The sequence below is a fragment of the Periplaneta americana genome, chromosome 8 (genome assembly GCF_040183065.1).
Source record: "Periplaneta americana isolate PAMFEO1 chromosome 8, P.americana_PAMFEO1_priV1, whole genome shotgun sequence".
Lineage (NCBI taxonomy): Eukaryota > Metazoa > Arthropoda > Insecta > Blattodea > Blattidae > Periplaneta > Periplaneta americana.
In genome coordinates this window covers 3221146-3241354 of record NC_091124.1, presented here as the reverse complement: position 1 = coordinate 3241354, position 20209 = coordinate 3221146, and the positions used below count along the sequence as shown (strand labels likewise).

General features: G+C 37.5%; 1 protein-coding gene across 5 annotated transcripts in view; it reads left to right on the top strand.

Annotated features, from left to right (window-relative positions):
- LOC138704413 (zinc finger CCCH domain-containing protein 13-like) overlaps positions 1-20209 on the top strand; it is a 124607-nt gene that overhangs the window by 35075 nt on the left and 69323 nt on the right. For all 5 annotated transcript variants that reach the window (XR_011333343.1, XM_069832264.1, XM_069832261.1 and 2 more), the window contains 5 exons: positions 1593-2055; positions 6918-7082; positions 13364-13626; positions 16921-18006; positions 19616-19757. Coding sequence is in view for 4 of the 5 variants with exons in the window: in XM_069832264.1 (XP_069688365.1) it covers positions 1593-2055; positions 6918-7082; positions 13364-13626; positions 16921-18006; positions 19616-19757 (2119 nt within the window). In the remaining variant the exon portion in view is untranslated. The remainder of the gene's footprint in view (positions 1-1592; positions 2056-6917; positions 7083-13363; positions 13627-16920; positions 18007-19615; positions 19758-20209) is intronic.

The window sequence follows — 20209 nt, the reverse complement described above, 5'->3', positions numbered from 1 at the left end:
AGGTCACATAAGAACAGTTCCTAAACAGCAAATATTGCCGTCTTGTCAGTGTTGCAAACTGTTACCAGAAGACACACGATCCTTCGTATTAAATGACTTATTTACTTACCGTTGGAATATTATTCTAAATAATTCAATAATTTGTAACATATTTTCGTAGGCAAACTATGCGAGAAAGGGATCAACATGTCAAGCATTTTGCCTGGCAATACGAAATTCATTGGTTTTACTAAACAATTGACTTACGAGACTTAACCTAAAAATGTATTTGTTTGACCACATGAAATTATTAGTATTAACTCCGGAAATTTACCTGACTGTAGTCTTGAATTATAACCACAACGCAACACATAAAATAACTATTATGTATTAATATTAATACTGATATTAATTAATTATTAGTATGTTCAAATTTCACTAGTTTCCAGTAACAGGCTCATAAATTTAGTACAATTTCAATTTCATGGAACTCCAGTACCGACAAATAGTATCGATATTTGTCTCAGCTGCCAACATACCAGTTACAAAATCACTACCATTTGTAGTATTTGTCAGTATCGAAATCCGAAACGAAGTTGGCAAAAGAAAATTCAACCTGCAAACTAGAAAATCACCACAATCCACTAGCATATGTAGTAATGGGGGAAAAATGGTTAGGTTTCACCCTTAGGGTATGAAGTAAGCTGACCCGGACTATATTTCTATTTCTTAGCATGGAAGTGATTTCACTATTGTTGTTACCAATGGCTGGAGATTTGCCTATGCCTTTTATCTTCTTGCATCCCAGTAGAGGCTTGCAAAGTCCATCATCTGTTTGGCAGACCAGAAGGTGATTTTTATTCATGATGGCATTGTCTTCACAGGTAGTGCATAGATTAGATGTTGAAAGTCCATTTGATAGAGGTGTTCATTGAGGCAATTCAAGGTATATTCACAAAGTCCTCTATTTGTTTCTGCTAAAGTTGTTGAGAGTTTAGTGAAAACATGAATGCGTTACCAATATTTTCCTTAATATTTGAGGAGAAAAATTCGCTCCGGCACCGGGGATCGAACCCGGGTCCTTTGTTCTACGTACCAAGCACTCTAACCACTGAGCTACACCGAATTCAATCCACAGCAGCGGACCGAATCTTCCTCCTTCAATGTTTCCCTTCGTGGCCTGACTCCAAGTTAGACATATATGTTGACGTATATGTCCAATGTCAACTGCCATTATACTAGGAGCGCACTCAGCTGAGTGACTTGTTGGCCGGGATTCCACAGTTATTATGCACTGCTGGCTATGAGAATATTATGGTTTTTTTTTTTTTCTTTTTATTAATTTGTCCTACAGAATAATCTCTGTAATGTTGACAATTAATATTTGAAGAGAGAAGATTAGAAGATTTGGTCCGGTGCTGTGGATTGAATTCGGTGTAGCTCAGTGGTCAGAGTGCTTGGTACGTAGAACCAAGGACCCGGGTTCGATCCCCAGCGCCAGAGCGAATTTTTCTCCTCAAATATTAATTGTCAACATTATTTTAGAGATTATTCTGTAGGACAAATTAATAAAAAAAAAATAATAATAATAACAATGTTTTCCTGTTCTGTAGGTGCAAAGCATCAGTCTCCAAGACCAAACCGATCCCTGTCCCTGGACAGGAAAGACAAGCACAACAGGAGTGTGTCTCCACGACCAGCAGTGAGGGACCGAGATAGGGACAGGGAGAGGGATAGGGACAGAGACAGGGACAAGGACAAGGACAGGGAGCGAGAGAGAGAGAGGGAACGCGATAAAGAGAAGGAGCGGGAGAGGGAAAGAGAGAAGGAGAAAGAGAGGGAGAAGGAGAGGGAGAGAGAAAAGGAGAGAGAGCGCGAGAAAGAGAAGGACAAGGACAGGGAGCGAGACAAGGACCGGGACAGAGAGAAGGACCGTGATCGTGGGAGAAGCAGGTCGCCCAAGGCAAAGGGCAAGGACCGCTTCTCACACTCTCCACGCAGGGATTCCCGGCCCCCGAAGGACCTGAGGAAGAAGGATTCTCCAGACTCGGGAACTTCCAAGGATAAAGGCTACAGGTAAGAGGTCAATAGATTGCTGTACACTGGCTCGCAAAACTTTTGTCCTATGAAATAATGTGGAAGTGAACTTTGTGAGATATTATGTTGGCAATATGTCAACATACCCCACTCCACATGTCCTGGGAAGGGAGGTATTTGAACTCTGAGTTGGGAGGTTTATACCTAGCTAATCGAACCAAAGACAAACTTTTAGAGCAATAACGGTATATGTAACCGACAGAAAAAAAACATTGAGTCCATTTTGCACCGAAATGTTTAAAACATGTTTATTTCTCTTGAGTATTATATAATATTTCAGAAAGATTGTTCATCTTCCCTGCACGTATAAGTACCATGTTGGATCATAAACATAGAATAGATCACATCGCATTTTGACAAGAATATTATGAATATCCATGGGAAAATGTAATATTTTCAGATTAAAAGATTTTTTTCAAACACCAGTCATGGGCCTATTCAGGTATTTCGTCCTATTGGGTCCACAAGGTTCCAACCAGAATATGTAACATCAACACAACGCAGTGGACGTATTTCTGTCCCTGTTTGGGGATGGATTTCCAGGCTATGAGGAAGAATTCTGTGTAAAATTGAAGAGAATTTGACTTCCCAGCAATATATCCACATACTGGAAAATACGTATGTTACCTAGCATGCACACGTTGCAACCTGATATAATTATATTTTTTCAACAGGACAATTCCTCCATTTATTTTATTTATTTATTTAACCTGGTAGATATAAGGCCATCAGGCCTTCTCTTCCCCTCTACCAGGGGAAGAGAAGGCCTGTCTTTATTGTAACAGATACAATTCCGATATCATGTTTGGTGTTGAAAGCACAGACATTTGCTATTTCTATATGCTTTGCTTATTTTTTAGTTCGTTACTTCCATATTTTCGTTTCATTATACAGTGAAACCTGTCTAAAGCGGCCATCTGAAGTTACCTTGTAAAATGGCCGTTTTATCAGGTGGCCGCTTGATTAAGGTTGCGGTTTTTATGAATCAGCATTAAAGTTCTGAATTTAATTCACTTTTTAGTATTGTGCGCGTACAACAATCGTGCATATTAATGTCAGCCTCTTCCATTCTTGGAACTAGCCTTTTCAAAACTCGCTTACGGTACCTCAGTTTAAATTAATGGATAATACTTTGATCAAGGGGCTGGACGTGTGATGTCCGCTCTATCCACCCATTACTAGCAAAAAATTGCTTACATTGAGTTCTTTGGTAATTTCAAGAGCTTTCTCTTGAATTATATACCCGCTTACTGGCAATTTCTTCGCCCTCGCACACTTGAGCCATTCGTAAATGAAATCATTAACATTACTAAACACAGATTGTCTCTTCCTTTTTTTGGCCACCACGCATATTTTTCTCTCATTCTTTTAATATTTCATCTTTATTCTTAATTATACCGTTTATTTGTGTCCTTCCACATTTGAATATTTCTGCAATTTTTCTCGCACATGTTCCCTTCTCACTTTCTTCAATCATTTTTCGTCTTGCCTCTAAACTTCACACCACGCTAGATTTATTGTTAGATATGATTTCTCTCTCAAACTAACTTCACAATTCCTCTGAATCAACTGAATGAAAAGAAGAAAAATTCGTAAAAGCTGGCCCAAATAGAGAAAGATAGAAAGTGGAGAAAAAAAAAAATTCGAATGGTGAACTACTGACCTAAAACATACTGTGACATTTTCGATAGAAAAATGTCCGTGTTTCAAACCTTTAAAAACGAGTAAGAATTTAAAGCTGTGCAGGGTTGGAGTGGAAAGTGACAAAAGAGTCATAAAACAGTAACCAACTAACCCCAAGATATGGAGGGTGTACTGTTGTACACTTAGCTATTGTCCTCGTGACGTTGCTTCCTGTCCTCTAACCACTGAAAAAATAGGTCAGACAGTATCTGTGAAAATATTTTTTGTTGGACAGTGACTGTTATAGTCAGGTTCCAATCCAAATAGATCCCGGCCGCTGGCCGGTGCAAGAGGTGGCCGCTAAATAAAGAGAGAATTTGTATTGATCTTATGGAAAATGCAATTGGTTCCAGAGAAAATTGGCCTTTTGGTCAGGTGGCCGTTTAAATGAAGTGACCGCAAAGGCAGGTTTCACTGTACTATATGAGAGTAATATGCAAACCTTTTTTTATGCGTTCAAAATATAAATTAAACTGCTCTATCCTATGAGATATAATATTGACAATCAAATTTTAAATTATACACATACCCATAAAAATTTGTCTTAATAAAATTATTTACCCGATTTTTTAGAATATTAATCTATTGATTGTTGGTGACACCTTTAATAAATGTAATTTTATTAACGTAGGGTTATTACCATGACAGCAGCCAAAGGAAAACAAGCTATAGGCGCATTATAACGCAAAGAACCGCGGCGTGAGGAGGAGCTACGAAATGCCGTGTTTATTAAATTTATCTATATCAGTAGACTACTAAGTAAACATATTCTCTTTAAGTTTACTAAGTAGCTTGGTTCAACCTTTCTGTTGTGAGGAGGGGTGGTTTGTTACCTGCGGGGAGACTACCTGCCGCCTATGCTACTGTTCTACTGGGTGTTCATTTCAAAGTGTGTCATGACGTCACTGTTGTTGGGTCACCGATTTGAAGCGAGTTTCAGCTTATATGTTAGAGAAGTTGCCTATTATTTAAGGCGTTCTTCAATCTGAACTTGAGAACATGTACGGTATAACTTGAAAACGTCTTAGCAACAGATGGCGGTCTGTACGGTCTGTGTGCTACCATAACCTCTTTCGAACTGTGTTTTGCCCCGGCAAGTCGTACGCAGGGTATTTGTTATCATCGGTTGCGTACGGCAACATTCCACAACACAAATCAAATGCTCCGTGTCCATGTTGACCGTCTAAGTTAATGTCAACAAATATGTAAGTAATCGTCTTAACCCTCTCCCCATATCCCGACAGTACGTATTTCCAAACAGTTCACATTCCTGCCACTACCGGCGTTACCGTACGTATCGGTACGTACTCTTCAGAATGAACGCCGTACTTGCTAGGCAACTTCTCTGCCTCATAGGTTATACACCTCTGCAGAAGTGTAGGAAGATTGAATTCTCTAGGCTCATCAGCTAGCCACAAGACGGCATACAGCGAGCCATGGCACACTTTGAACTGAACACCCAGTAGAATGAATACAGATACCAACTTAAGAACGAGAAAAACTGTACAGTATATCGGACAAAAGTTTTGTGAGCCACTGTACATGTAGTGTTACTATCAGACGGATTTTGTTCACATTCAATATCTATGAGTAAATTGATCAAGGATCTAATAGTTTTAGTGCAATAGTTCTTGGTAAGAAATCATTGTATCTTTATGTCAAATCAAAAGCAACCGGTGGCACTCAACTACACGAATCATCAAACTATTTTCTTTACAAATCGTCAAACTGTTTTCTTTATTATGATTTTTGCATTATGCTGGTTGAAGTGGCAAATGAAATGAATTAATGAGAATCTACAAAAAAATGTTGACTTAGAGAAATTAATAATTATAGCCTTACAGAATTGTTTCTGCTTATCATTGAAAATTAAAAGTGCAGTGGGGCACATATGAAATACCTGGATTGTTCCTTTATTGTTAAGAAAAATTTCTGCTTGGTTTGTTAAACCTTTGTTATGTGTGAGTGAAGCATTAAATCAATCAATCTTCTTAATGTATCCAGCTGACAACATAAAGTCCACTATAGTCCACTGTAGTCTATTCAGTTGTTGTTTTTCACGAGAAATGAGGGGTATTTTGATCGGTGTTCATTATAGATGCCTGTTGCTAGTAGCCAGAGTTGGGATGTAGTCAATATATACTGCAGGCTGTGTCTTCTGCAACTGGTACTGACGATTTTAATTTACTTCTTTTGTGGTTTATGGATGGTCAGTATAGAAGAATGTGTTCCAGATCTTCATCATGATTATTACACCACAGACAAGTAGGATTATCGGTAATGTGAAATCGGTGTAGGTACAATTGAGTGACAATGTGACCTGTTCTGGCTCTTGTTAAAAATGTCTGAACATGTCTGGGCAAGTTTTTGTACATTTCCAGGTCATTTGGTTTCTTTTGTACAGACTAAAATTTTTCCTTTGTCAGAAGAGAGCCAATTGTTGATCCATAGGTTTGTAAAATGAGACTTTACTGAAGCAAAAGCAGTGGATAGAGATATCACTTGAAGAGGTCTTGGTTGCAAATATGTTGCCTGTTTTGCAATATTATCGACTTTCTCGTTTCCAGGTATACCACAATGACTAGGTATCCATTGAAATGTTATTTCCTTTTGGAGTTCTTTTAGTTTACTCAGTTGTTTCTGAATTGGAATAATTCTATGTGCATATAGGTTTGGTACGTATTTAATTATATTAAATATAGCCCCCTTGGAGTCGGTAAGTATGCAAATAGATTTTTCAGAAATTTGAGTACCACACTGAAGAGCAGCATCAATAGCTAGCAATTTAGTGTCAAGACTGGAGGAGGATGAACATAGTGTGGAATACGTCTCCGGAGGTAAAATAGTTCCGCGTAAAAAGTATGACCGACAAAGATGCAATTCCACTTTCCAGATCAATAAACAGATGCAATCGCATGAAGTGATCATCAGCATGGTGAAGGGACTGAATTATTGCGAAACATTGTAAGGTCTGTTATGAGAAAGTTTTTCCTTGACAGTAATTGTTTTTCAAAAGTGACTGGAAATGTTAGAGCTGCTTTTCTACTGGAAATGTTAGAGCTGCTTTTCTACTGGAAATGTGAGAGCTGCTTTTCTACTGGAAATGTTAGAGCTGCTTTTCTACTGGAAATGTTAGAGCTGCTTTTCTTTATGCGCAGGGTCTCGCCTGCGAAGTCACGCAGCAGTGTCGGTGGTGGCAGAGGACGAGACAGCAGCCTGGATAACAAACGAACTTCAGGCAAGTCCTCACCAAGGGAGCCTGACAGGCGAGATGCACCCCGTAGTGAACTGAGGGAGTCATGGGCCAAACATGCAGATGCGAGGTATGTAGTTGGTATTTATTTATTTATTTACTTACTTACTTACTTATATACTTATTTATTTATTTATTTATTTATGTATTTCTTTAGTATTTATTTATTTATATATTTATTTATGTATTTATTTACTTATTTATTTATTTATTTATTTATTTTTTACTTATATACTTATTTATTTGTTTATGTATTTATTTATGTATTTATTTAGTATTTATTTATTTATTTATATATTTATTTACGTATTTATTTACTTATTTATTTATTTATGTATTTATTTATGAATTTCTTTAGTATTTATTTATGTATTTATTTATGTATTTATTTACTTATTTATTTATTTATTTATGTATTTCTTTAGTATTTATTTATTTATTTATTTATGTAGTATTTATTTATTTACTTACTCATTTATTTATGTATTGATGTATTTATTTATGTATTTATTTACTTATTTATTTATGTATATATATATATTTATGTATTTATTTATTTATTTATGTATTTATGTATTTATGTATTTCTTTAGTATTTATTTATTTATGCATTTATTTACTTATTTACTTATTTATTTATGTATTTATTTACTTATTTATTTATTGCCCATTGTCCAACTCAAACCAAGGAATGGATTCAGAACATCTCAAAATCTGTGCTTCATTGGCTGGTCATGATAATATCTTTGAAAAATATTGGAGTGCAAGAGGTCAAATGACTTTTTCAAACGCATGGCATTAGAAAACAACTTATTTATTTATATATTTATTTATGTATTTATTTATTTATTTATTTATGCATTTCTTTAGTATTTATTTATTTATTTATTTATTTATTTATGCATTTCTTTAGTATTTATTTATTTATTTACGTATTTATTTATGTATTTCTTTAGTATTTATTTATTTATTTATTTATTTATTTATTTATTTATTTATTTATTTATTTATGTATTTATTTATTTATTTACTTATTTATTTATTTATTTATTTATTTAACAGAGCAAAGCCCCAATTACAATAGACAGTACACTTATTTGCTTATAAAAACATAGAATTGCATATAACATGAAAAAAGAGATGAAGCAGATACAAATGCAGGTTACAAGTGTAGATACAAATTGAAATGGAAAATGAGAAAAGGAAAAAAAAAGAACAGACAAATAGATACTACCTAAATAAAAGACACAGATATAGATATAAATGAAAAATACAAAATAAAATAAATGAAAAATAGTTAACTATAGATATCATAGCCAAAAATGTAAAATGTAGCTGTAATTGGTAAATTACAGAGTAACAAATATAATATTATATAAAATAATATTAATAAGAAAATGTTTGTATTCCATGTAAGAAATGCAGAAATCTAGATCCCATGTTTTACATATTTCATTGAAATTTGAACACATTTTTAACACTGGTGAATTTTTATGTGATGAAGTGTTTGGTTTTTTATAATATAACAATTGACGATTTCTTAAATGTGATGTTCTAGCGTTAATCTGGATCTGTGATAATATTTCGCTGTTATCCAGTAGACCATTGAATATTTTATACAATAAAAGTTGCTCAGCAAGTAATCTACGACTTCCAACAGACATTAAATTAAATTCAGCAAGTGTTTGAATTTCTAACAATAAAACCCAGATTTTTGAAAGCATTATTTGTTTTATATATATATATTTGTTATGAGATGATAGTTGTGATATCTACCTTCAGAGCAATCTCATCTCTTGCTACAGTGCTGGAAATGGTTGTGGACGCTATTTCACCATTAAACTTAGGAACACCTAACTTTTAAAGTTCTGCAAAGTGGCAGTTATGTATATTTTACCCTGAGAATACAGCTTACAAAGAAACGAGTGTGAGGATTAAATGTTGTAATCAGAAAGGTGTATAGTATGGTCATATTCAGTTGAGAAGCCATTGATTTTGTGAATTCTGTGATTTGCGTTTTTAAATTGATTTGCATTACACAGAATTTTAGGGACTGACTTTCGTCATCATCTCATTGTTGACCTCTTCATAAGAGATCTGCCTCCATATGTCTCCATGCGTTTGTACTTAATATCTTCTCCCAGAAGGTGGAAGAACAGTTGGAAGAAGAGCAGTTTGACTTCAGGAAGGGAAAGGTACGACAGATGCAATTGGACTTCTACGAACAATCGGTGAAAGATACCTAGAGAAGAATAAAGAAGTGTGTGTAGTATTTGTGGACCTAGAAAAGGCGTTTGACAGAGTGCATTGGAATAAACTGATGGGGATCCTAAAGGAAATAGGTGTGAATTGGAAAGACAGAAAACTATTCAGTAATCTTTATATGAAATGAGTCAAAGTCAGGATAGGAGAAGAAATGTCAAGTGGAAGTGAAATAGGGAGAGGAGTACGTCAAGGGTGCCCATTTATCACCTACCCTGTTCAACATCTACTTGGAGGATTTAGTAAAGAACTGTTTTCAGAACATGGGAGGAGTGATAGCAGGAGGTAGAAGAATAAAATGCTTAAGATTTGCTGATGATATGGTGTTGTTAGCAGAAGAGGAGATGATACTAAGGGATATGCTAAATGACAGCTGTGAGCAGTATGGGATGAAGGTAAATGCAAACAAGACGAAGACCATGGTCATAGGAAGAAAAACAGAGCAAGTGGACAGCTTCAAATACTTGGGGTGTACTACAAGCAGTAACATGAGCTGCTGCCAGGAAGTCAAAAGGAGGATAGCAATAGCAAAGGAAGCTTTTAATAGAGAAAGGAGCATCTTCTGCGGACCTCTGGAGAAAGAACTAAGGAAGAGACTAGTAAAGTGCTTTGTGTGGAGTGTAGCATTATATAAGCAGAAACATGGACATTACGACGAAGTGAAGAGAAGCGAATAGAAGCATTTAAAATGTGGACATGGAGAAGAATGGAACGTGTGAAATGGACAGACAGAATAAGAAATGAAGCTGTGTTGGAAAGAATGGATGAAGAAAGAATGATTCTGAAACTGATAAGGAAGAGGAAAAGGAATTGGTTGGGTCACTGGCTGAGAAGAAACTGCCTACTGAAGGATGCACTGGAAGGAATGGTGAACGGGAGAAGATATCAGATTATAGACGACATTAAGATATATGGATCATATGAGGAGACAAAGAGGAAGACAGAAAATAGGAAAAATTGAAGAAAGGTGGGTTTGGAGTGAAGACCTGCCCTTTGGCAGAACACTGAATGAAATGATGAAGTGAAATCTTCTCCTATTGGAGACCACGAGTTGCAGTATTATTTTTAATTTGGTCAATCAGCCTCAGTCGAGATATTTTTCTGGTTAGTTCACCTTTCAGTTTCAAATTTAACATTCTTAATTCCTTTTTATTTACGAGTTTATGATTCATTTAGGCATTCTAGGTCCTATAGAATTTTAATAGGGCAATCCTTCGTCTAGGTCATGGATGGGCATCATGCCTCACTTGAGAAATAATGTCTCACTGACCTTCACAGAGCTTATCGCTCTGAGTGACATCATCTTCACAGTCCCCGTTCCTCCCTCACGTAGCTCCAAGGCGTGGGCAGGTTCTATATCAGTTTCATAAAGCAATATCAATGGTGGCATAATGGCATTATCAAAGTAGTGTGTACGCATTAGAAAACGATTATTTCATGAGAAATGGGAGGAGGAGTTTTTTTGCTGTTTAGGAGGGGAGAACATACGATGTACAGTAGCGGGCAAAAGTTTAGAGCATCCACTTTTAAAATTGAATAATTTGTTGCTACTTCAACAGATTTTTCTGGAGTTAATTATTGCTTCTATATTTATCAAATACTACTAAAATTATGACTTAGATGCAATTTTGAACTTATTGCTAGCTTTTGTTTAGGAAATATGTTTATTTTTATGTTTTTTGAAATTTCGCAATTTTTAATATATCCTCAACTATTTCATCGACAAAAAATTTTTCTAGATATGGACACATGGGTTTTTAGAGGACTGACACATGAATTTATATAGAAAAAATACTAAAATTAGCATATTTCGCGAAATATACAAGCCAGACACAAAAAACAATGAATTCAGGGCTGAAAAAACACACGTATTTATTAAAAAACTAAAGATCTAGCTCACATTTTACAAAACACAGGTCACTTTAGTAATTGGTTGCACCACCTTTGGCTTCGTAACACTCTCGCACCCTGTTAGGCATTGATTGCACAAGTCTTTCACAATAATCTGATTCTCCAAGTTGTCTCCATGCAGCTGCCAGTTCCAGTTTGAGGTTTTGTAGGCTTGGCATGTTCTTACTTTGCAGGATCCTTTCCATTTCATTCCAGGCATTTTCTATTACATTCAAGTCCGGAGATCTAGCAGGCCAGGGCAACAGCGGTATATTCTTCTCCGAAAACCAGGACATACAATATCTGGACTTGTGATAAGGGGCATTGTCTTGTTGAAACAGCCAGATCTTCCGCCGTCCAAAAAGGTTCTTCTTTGATGGAAGCATGTAGTTTTCCAAAATGTGTATGTATTTTTGAGAATTAACTGTCCCTTCCACGAAGCACAATTCTCCTGTGCCTTTTGCACTCATGCATCCCCATACCATTACAGAGCCACCCCCTTTTTGCACCTTGGGGACAAGACATGCTGGACTATATTTTTCATAGCTCTGCCGACGAACTCTCTGAGGACGGTTGGAGAAGAGTTGAAATGATGACTCATCGGAAAACATGACCGTCCCCCATTTCTCTACTGTCCAATTCAGCCTTTCTTTACACCATTGGTAACGTGCTCGACGATTTGCAACAGTCGGCAATGGTTTGGAAACTGCAACTGCTGATTTCATCCCCTGGCTTCGAAGTCGCCGCCCAATAGTGTATGTAGAGCAGCTGGCTCCGACTTCTTGTTGGATGTCTTTCAGAGAAGCAGACCACATTCTTTCACACTAACTATTATTTCTGCATTTCCAGATTCTTGCAAAATGGGAAAGAGAAGAAAAAAGAACATAGTGGGCGAAAACTGTAAATAAAAACTTTTTTTCCACCCAAAAAAACATCCTTTTCAATTGATGGCTTGTACATTTTTGATCTAATAAAGTTTTGAATATTTTTTTATTAAAATGTGTTTATTGGTGCACCTTGAAACCAATAAACGAACATTAAGACACACATTTTAATCTCTTGAAAAATCGGAATCGCATTAAAAATGTAGAAATGTAAAGAAACATAAAATTGTCATAACTCCACAAGAAAAAAAGCTAACAAGTCCCAAGAACTCTTAAAATGCTTGTATGGCTACCCTCTACAACTACACAATCTCACAATTGCCCATAAAAAATTGTGTTGCAATAATGTTAAATAAATACGTTTTTAAACAGGGGTGCTCTAAACTTTTGCCCGCTACTGTATGTTATGCTCGGAAATCCTATTAGGCATTAATAAATTTAATATACAACGACATTACTCCTTATGCCATAAAGAACATGCTGAATTAGAAGGTAAGACAAATTAAATGTTATTTTTTCGTATTATTCCGAAGAAAATTTACGATCTTAACATTTGCATAGTATACTAAATACGACATTATACCTTAAACACGCTGCATTAAAAGATAGCCTACGAGGAATTAAATGTTGTTTGTACGTATTATTTCCAAAAGAAATTTATAAAAAAATATCAAATGTGCGTAGAAAACGAAATATGATTTTCTGAAATTATTTTAGGTCGAGAACGTGCAAATCTATTAAGTAATCTTGAGAAATGCCAGAATATTCAAGAAAATAAATGTAGACAACGTGATGGAATATTATTGGCTAGTTACGCAATTTCTCGCCTGTGATTTAAATCAATTCAGCGACGGAGAAACAGTAAAGAGGTTTATGATTAAAGCTGCTGAATTAATTTGCCAAATTGAATAAAAGTTTTCGAGTCTCTCATGTTAACCAAGCGCTTTCCTAATAATTCGCCACTGACCGCCTTAGCGATTACGATAAGGTGACGCAGGTCACAGCAGTTTATATTTCCCATCCTACTCTGCAGTCTCCTCTCCTAGTAAACAAACTATTTCAAATCGAGTGCCTCACGTAACCGAAAATTGTGCCCATGTATGGTCTAGGTTGTAGAACATAGCAAAGAAAATAGATATGGAAGTAGAAATCTGTTCCCTATTGATCTGCATAAGGACGTGAAGCTGTTCATCTAATGTGTTGTGCTACTTTTATGCATTGTGGGTCATTTATTTTGATTGTCCCTTTTCATTACCATATAAGAGAAGGGAGAACATTGGCTCGTTATTATTCTGTGATAACTGTACACTTTTAGGAAAGATCACGATAGAGGTCGAGAGAAGGACGACAGGGACAGCAGGAGGGGAGATGTGTCGGACAGGAGTCTGCGCGAAGGCCTTGGTGGGAAGGACCGTGGCTCAACCGAGACCCTGCAGAGAGGCAGTGGAGGCAGTCGGGTGGGCAAGGACGAGGCAGGCAGCCGCAGGGACGACAGCAGTAGCAGCAGGAAGAGGGAGTCGCAGATGCTGCCAGGGATAGTGGAGAAGACTGCCCAGGACAGGGACTTCATGCCTAAGAGTACGTCTGAGCTTGCTTTTCTCAACTTAATGTGGAAGATTGTCATTACCAAGTGTGCCGGCACTCTGTGTTTCTATCTTTATTTTCTTTTTCTTTTCTTATTCATGTCATTTTTCTTATTGTTAGTTACCCTTCTCATAGATGGCTTCCTATCCCGCCATTTTAGGTCATTCTTCCTTTTTATAGATAGCTTGTTTTCTTTCCGCCATTCTTGTTCTCTTACCTCTCACATATAAGGAGCGAATTTTAGTATTCACGTGACATGGGCTTTAGATTTTCATTGGCCCTGTTGACATTAATTACACTGGTCAACAAAATTGAACATATATTTTGTTAAAAGATAAATAATTGGTGATTCTTATAGTATTTTCCATGCTGATTTCAAATCTGTTCTCAAAATTTCTCTATCACCCAGGGTTTTTTAGTAATTGTATGAAATATAGTTCAGACTTTTCTAGTATTGATACCTTGTAACATTTTACCTAAAATCATATTTTCATGGTACCTAAAATGTGTTGAAATAGATTTTAAGCTATATTTGGCTTGAGAAACATGTCTTCTGAGTGTCCAGCAGTAGTCTGACAGAATATTTGGTCTCCATTCTTTCTGGTATCGTCTTTCCATTTCAGAAAAATCCTGATGGAAACGTTTCTCACGTTTGTCGTTCACTACCCGAAGATTTTGAGGAAAGGAAACTTAGATGAGGATTCAAGAAGTTATTTTGAGAGACATATTATAGCCTATCAAGTTATAGTTCTGAATCAGCTCGCTAATAAGTTCTCTATAATCTTCTGTTCTGTGGTTGCTAGAAAGAAACAGTCTATTGAATAATTCTTAGGTTCTCGGCATATTATTCGAACTGGAAAAGGCATATGACGGGATCCTTTCAGCCAACCAGTTAATATGATTACATGGAGCACAACAGATTTCAGGGGCCCAGTTCCTATCCTCATCTATTTTGCAATCAAAATAACACTCGTGAGCTCTTTTAACTAGTGTAGTAAAATTCGCCTGTGAGCTTTCAAAGTTAACTAACCACAAACGTAACAAAAATTGTTTATGTAATTTAGACAATATTTCGAGGTATTTTTCACTTTATAAGGTACTTTTACCACACTTAAAATTAGGACAAAGAAAACACAGGTTATGAAACTTGTTTCATGATTTAAGTTCCAACTCAACTGACAATTAATACTAACTCTCACAGTCATATGAGGAATAAAATTCATTGTTATGCATTCTAACTTCACGGGCAACAATGATCTAAAGTTACAGGTTAATTGTTAAAGCAATAAAATGAAATATTTGAAATATTTCCTTTCCAATAACATGTTAGGGACTGTATATAGCAATAAAAATAAATTAATTTTTCTAAAATTACAAAAAAAAAAAAAATGGCGGGTGGTAGAAAAATTCTGACTTCATTTTTGGAATAAGCAGATGAAATTACATAAGAAACATCAGAAATTTTACATTTAACAAAATGACTGTTGACCAGTGTTATTTATTAGCATCGGTTATCCTGAGAGGGATACTCAACACGGTGCATTGTGGGGGAGACACTCGAAGAGTATGGTTGTGTGACAGCCGTGCAGAGCTGGGGGGGGGTTTGTTTAGCGGCTATCTGTGATGCGATCACGGATAACCCAGTTCGGGCAGGGATGTGTACTGCTGTAGTTGGGGATCAATCGGGGATAGTGTCTTACTACAGGCAGAAACGTAGCCGAGTTGTGGTGTGGTGTGCTGTGTGATAACGGAGGCATGAGAGTTGAAGAGAGACCATTGTTGTTTGGTTTCGAGACTGGCCTACCAGGGATCATAACAGGTTTTATCTATATCAGTAATTGTATCTTTCTTTGATTAATATAAGTATACTTGTTTTCATACAGTGTATTAGGTAATTCAGTTTTGTTTAAAGAATAGCTGGCATTCGTCAAGTGTATATGTTACATTGGTTGTGTTTGCTTTCGTATTAGTACTAGAGATGGGTAAAAAAAGCTGGAACAGTTTATTTGAAACTGTTACACAATTGAAACTGTTTGGATACGTGATATAACCTGTTCCAACTGTTCCAAAGAGTGTTACTCTGCTCCAACGTTCCACATGGTTCCAAGAGATAAACAGTTCAATTTGTAAACAGTTTTCCTCTTCTTTGCTGTCTGCAAAGACCATGTGTAGCGCTATCATTGACCTCCAATCGAAAGTAGATATAATACTATCCACGGCCTTCGTGCAACAGTAGCCTATGTAGGATCGCGCAATTTAATTGTACGAATCAAATTCCTTAATAAATCTGGCATTAATTATTAGCTGTCCATTGATGGAGAATATGTTCATGGTGCCTTAACATAGTGTTAATTATTAATATACCTCGAAAAATATCATTGGCTAATGTCATCGTTATTAAACTATTTTACTATTTTTATTAATAACGATTAATTTTGAATTGTAGTTATGTACTGTACCCTTAACAGTAACCTACGAAAACTATCTTTCGTTGTCATAATACACTGAACAGGTGATTTAAAGACGATTCAAGGGCTTTGAAACATGTTCCTGAAGCAGATGAGAGGTTGAAACAGCTGGAACACTTGGCACTGATGTTGTAAACATATTCTTATAAACTGTTTCTTTGAAACTGCTATTTTGGAACAGCTTCGTTCATGAAACAGTTACAGTCGAAACTGTTTCTTAAAAAGAACAGTTTATCCCATCTCTGATTAGTACTTCCTGCCATTTTCAACAAGTTTCGACTTGTCTATCAAGTTACGTATACTTATAATCTGTCAGTACAGATGGTGTTGCTATTGTGTGTAATGGTGAATGCCAGTTGAGTGACGATTAGTGGCAAGCCAGTTTCGATGCATTGGTGGAGTTATCGGTGGCTGTATTTCTACTGCAGCCTTTTGTTCATTTTCCAATTTCCGGAAGTGTTTATTAATAAATGTAAACAGATAGTTGGTTATTTATGCTGAGTGTTTTCTTTTGGACCGCCTCGCCCATGAGACTATCGACCCTATCATATGTTTGACGGCAGGGTAAAACTTAATTGTTTAAGTATTGTTTACTTATTATTTATACCAACTATTCAAAGTAAACAGAGGCCCACCGTCGCACAAGGTCTGAGTTAAACTTCAATATAATTCGTAGTTGGTGTATTTACGATGCTGGATTAAGTCTTGATCCTGTCATAGAGTGAAAGTTGGTTCTAGTTACAAATACTCCCAGTTACTTTTTTACGTCTTACAAGCTTTGGAACGGGTAACAGTCACTGAGAGCTGCTTATTCTTGCAGGTCGTGACCATGGCGACGGGGATCGTGACCGGGACAGGGAAAGAGATCGAGGACGAGACAACCGGGATAATAGGGACATCAGGGACAGTCGGGATCTGCGAGACAACAGGGATAACAGCAGGGACAGTCGTGAGGCTAAGGACAGTCGAGACAGTCTGGACCCCAGACTGTCCAGGGACAGCCGGAGCACCAGGGAGAGCAGGGAGGCGGCCAGGGAGAAGGAGCGTGAGGAAGCCCTGGAGAGGTGCAGAGAGCGGCAGCGTGAGCGGGAGCGTGAGAAGGAGCTGAGCAAGGCGAGGGAGTACGAGCGGGAGCTGCCCTCCCTGCTGTCCTTGATGACGCACAACCCGGCCAGCCTGCCGCAGCCCCCGCGCAGCAACAGGGACAGCAGCAACAAGAGCGCCAGCGACTTCCACTCGGGACCGAAGAGTTTGGACAAGATGATGGACCGTGGGTCTGACAGGAGCCTGGAGAGAGACAGAGGCCTGGACAGGGGCTCGGACAGGGACAGGGAGCGGCTCGACAGGGACAGAGGCCTTGATAGGCCCTCTGAGAGGGACCGGGGCCTCGACCGTAACGCTGAGCGTGACAGGGGCCTGAACAGGGGCTTGGACAGAGTCCCAGAGAGGGAGAGGGGTCTGAGCCGAGGGCCGGAGAGAGACAGGGGCCCGGAGAGACTGCCGGAGCGAGACAGGGCTTCTGACCGCGACAGAGGCTCCGACAGAGAGAGAGGACTCGGGCGAGCCCCAGACAGAGGCCTGGACAGAGGACTGGGCAGGGGTTCGGAGAGGGGCACAGACAGGGGCAGTGAGCGAGGGTCGGAGAGGGGGCTGGACAGGGGGTCTGACAGGAGCTTCGACAGGAACTCGGACAGGGGGTTCGACAGGGGCTCGGAGCGGGGACCCGAGAGGAGCTTCGAGCGGGGCCTGGACAGGGGCGCACACCTGGACAGAGAGCGGGAGAGGGATGGCAGAGACAACCACAGCGAGCGGGACTACCCCTTGCCTCCGAGGAACAGGGAGTCTGACGGCAGGAGGGCCCCGCCCGATGATAAAGGCTACGACAGCCCATTTGACAGCAGGCGAGGTGAGTCAAACCCTTGCTTGGTTTATAGGAATTCTAATTCACAACTCACCAACATTTGTTTATCGCATGGTGCAAAGGACATTAGTCTGTGTTAGATAGAAACAGAGAAAAAAAATTTTATATATTCATACTTATACGCGAAAACACTGTAAACAGTGCTATCCACTACCCTTAATGAGAGCCAATAGAAAAATGGGAAGAGGCAATGCTGGGGGAACACTGATAGCAGAAGTCATGACTAGGGCTAGGATTTTGATGAAATTGCATCTTTTTTCTAGTAAGCCAGAAACATAGCTGCTTTAGTATTTATATGTTGTGTGATAAACTGAGTGTTTTAAGACATATTTATTAGGGCATTTTTTTTAATTTTTTGCCTGTTTCAAATCATAAGAGCATCTTTTGTGTTATTCGGACATTTTTGAGGCATTTTCATTTAATTTTGGCCACAAATCCCCATTATTAATATAAAATAATGTTTATTTCCTTTGATATTTTGTCTACATATTTTCTCCTTTATTTTTTACTTGGTTATTTAACGACGCTGTACCAACTACGAGGTTATTATTCTAGCGTCGATGGAGTTGTGATAGTGATATGATATTTGGCGAGATGAGGCCGAGGATTCGCCATAGATTACCTGACATTTGCCTTATGTTTGGGAAAAACCTCGGAAAAAACCCAACCAGGTAATCAGCCCAAGCGGGAATCGAACCCGCGCCCGAGCGCAACTCTGGATCGGCAGGCAAATGCCTTAACCGACCAAGCTACGTCGGTGGCTAATACCCATTAGTTTGTATAATATTTTAATTGTTTTCCTACACAAATATTGCCATTTTAACGTAGTGCACCCCATGTAATGGATCAGTCCGACCATCCCTTCAATATAGACTCCTCTGTACTTGCTAATTCCGGATAAGAGTGGCCTTGTGATGGGCTACATGGAAACTACATCAGGTAAAATAATTAATTAAAGTGTACCACTTAGAAAAAATTATGTAAAATTAAATAAACTTGAATGTTGGTACTAGAATTTAATTTAATTACTAGTCTAAATATTAAGTAGCACAAAACTCCTTTTCCTATTAAGCCAATTTTAGAATGTAAGATCAACTTTTAGGGCATTTTTAAGGGCATTTTTTTTTTAAGATTTTTAGGCCATAAATGCATTGTTTTTTAGGACTTTTTTTTTTATGATTTATAGGTCATCAAAATCCTAGCCCTAGTCATGACTAACAGAAGGGTTGCATAACATGAAAGATTTTTTGGAAGATGAATAAGACGAATATAGGAAGACGGCACATTCAGCCGCATAACAGGAATTTGTGTAATGCACTCTGTGTTACAGGCAGACAAGTTGACATTTTATCTCGCTTCCGTATTGGCTTTTTATGTTGATCTGATATCAAGTCAGAGAGTCCCCTTCCTTGCAAGTGTGTGCAGTTGCATAAGTTCTGAGCTGTCGAAAAAATAACAGCAATATAATAATCATTGTCATAATCCTATGACAAACATTTTTATAAGATCATTGTATCCAACTGTGTGTTAACAAAACATATTTTAATACAGTAATATGAAAGCACACAAAAAACAAACATAATTTTTATTGCAGGCCGAGATGAAAGAAGCAGATATTCCGACCAGATGGAGAGAAATCGTTACGAAGATTCTACACCACAGAGAGAAGATCCAAGGACTTTGGTTGATAGGCGTCTTGGTGTCGATCCTAGGAGCTTTCCAGATGAGAGGAGAAGGTATATGAACATCAGTATTCATTCAAGGCAAAGAAAACAGTTTGTTAAGAGCGCGTTTTTATTTAGAAAAGATTGTGACATTTCATATTGCATTCCTTAAGTCAAGAAAACAGAAAAGTTTATCGAATATTAAAATAATAAAATACTCCTTCCTTAACAAAAACAAAACAAAGCTAGCTTATCTTCTAAATTATGTGTTCAAATTGGTAGCGCTCTGCTGCTTTACAATGTGTCACTCGATCATAGAAACCATTTAAGGAATGATTTAACCAGGCTTAGGAATATCTTGCACCACTTCCATTTTTATTTAGAAACACTGAATTTGTACAGAAGTATCAAGTGTGGGTACTTTTTGAAAAGCTCTTAATCAGCACTATTCAAAAATAAAAAATATATATTGGGTGTTCCATTTAAATAAGAGAGTTGGAGTTACTTCCAGTTAAACCAGAAGT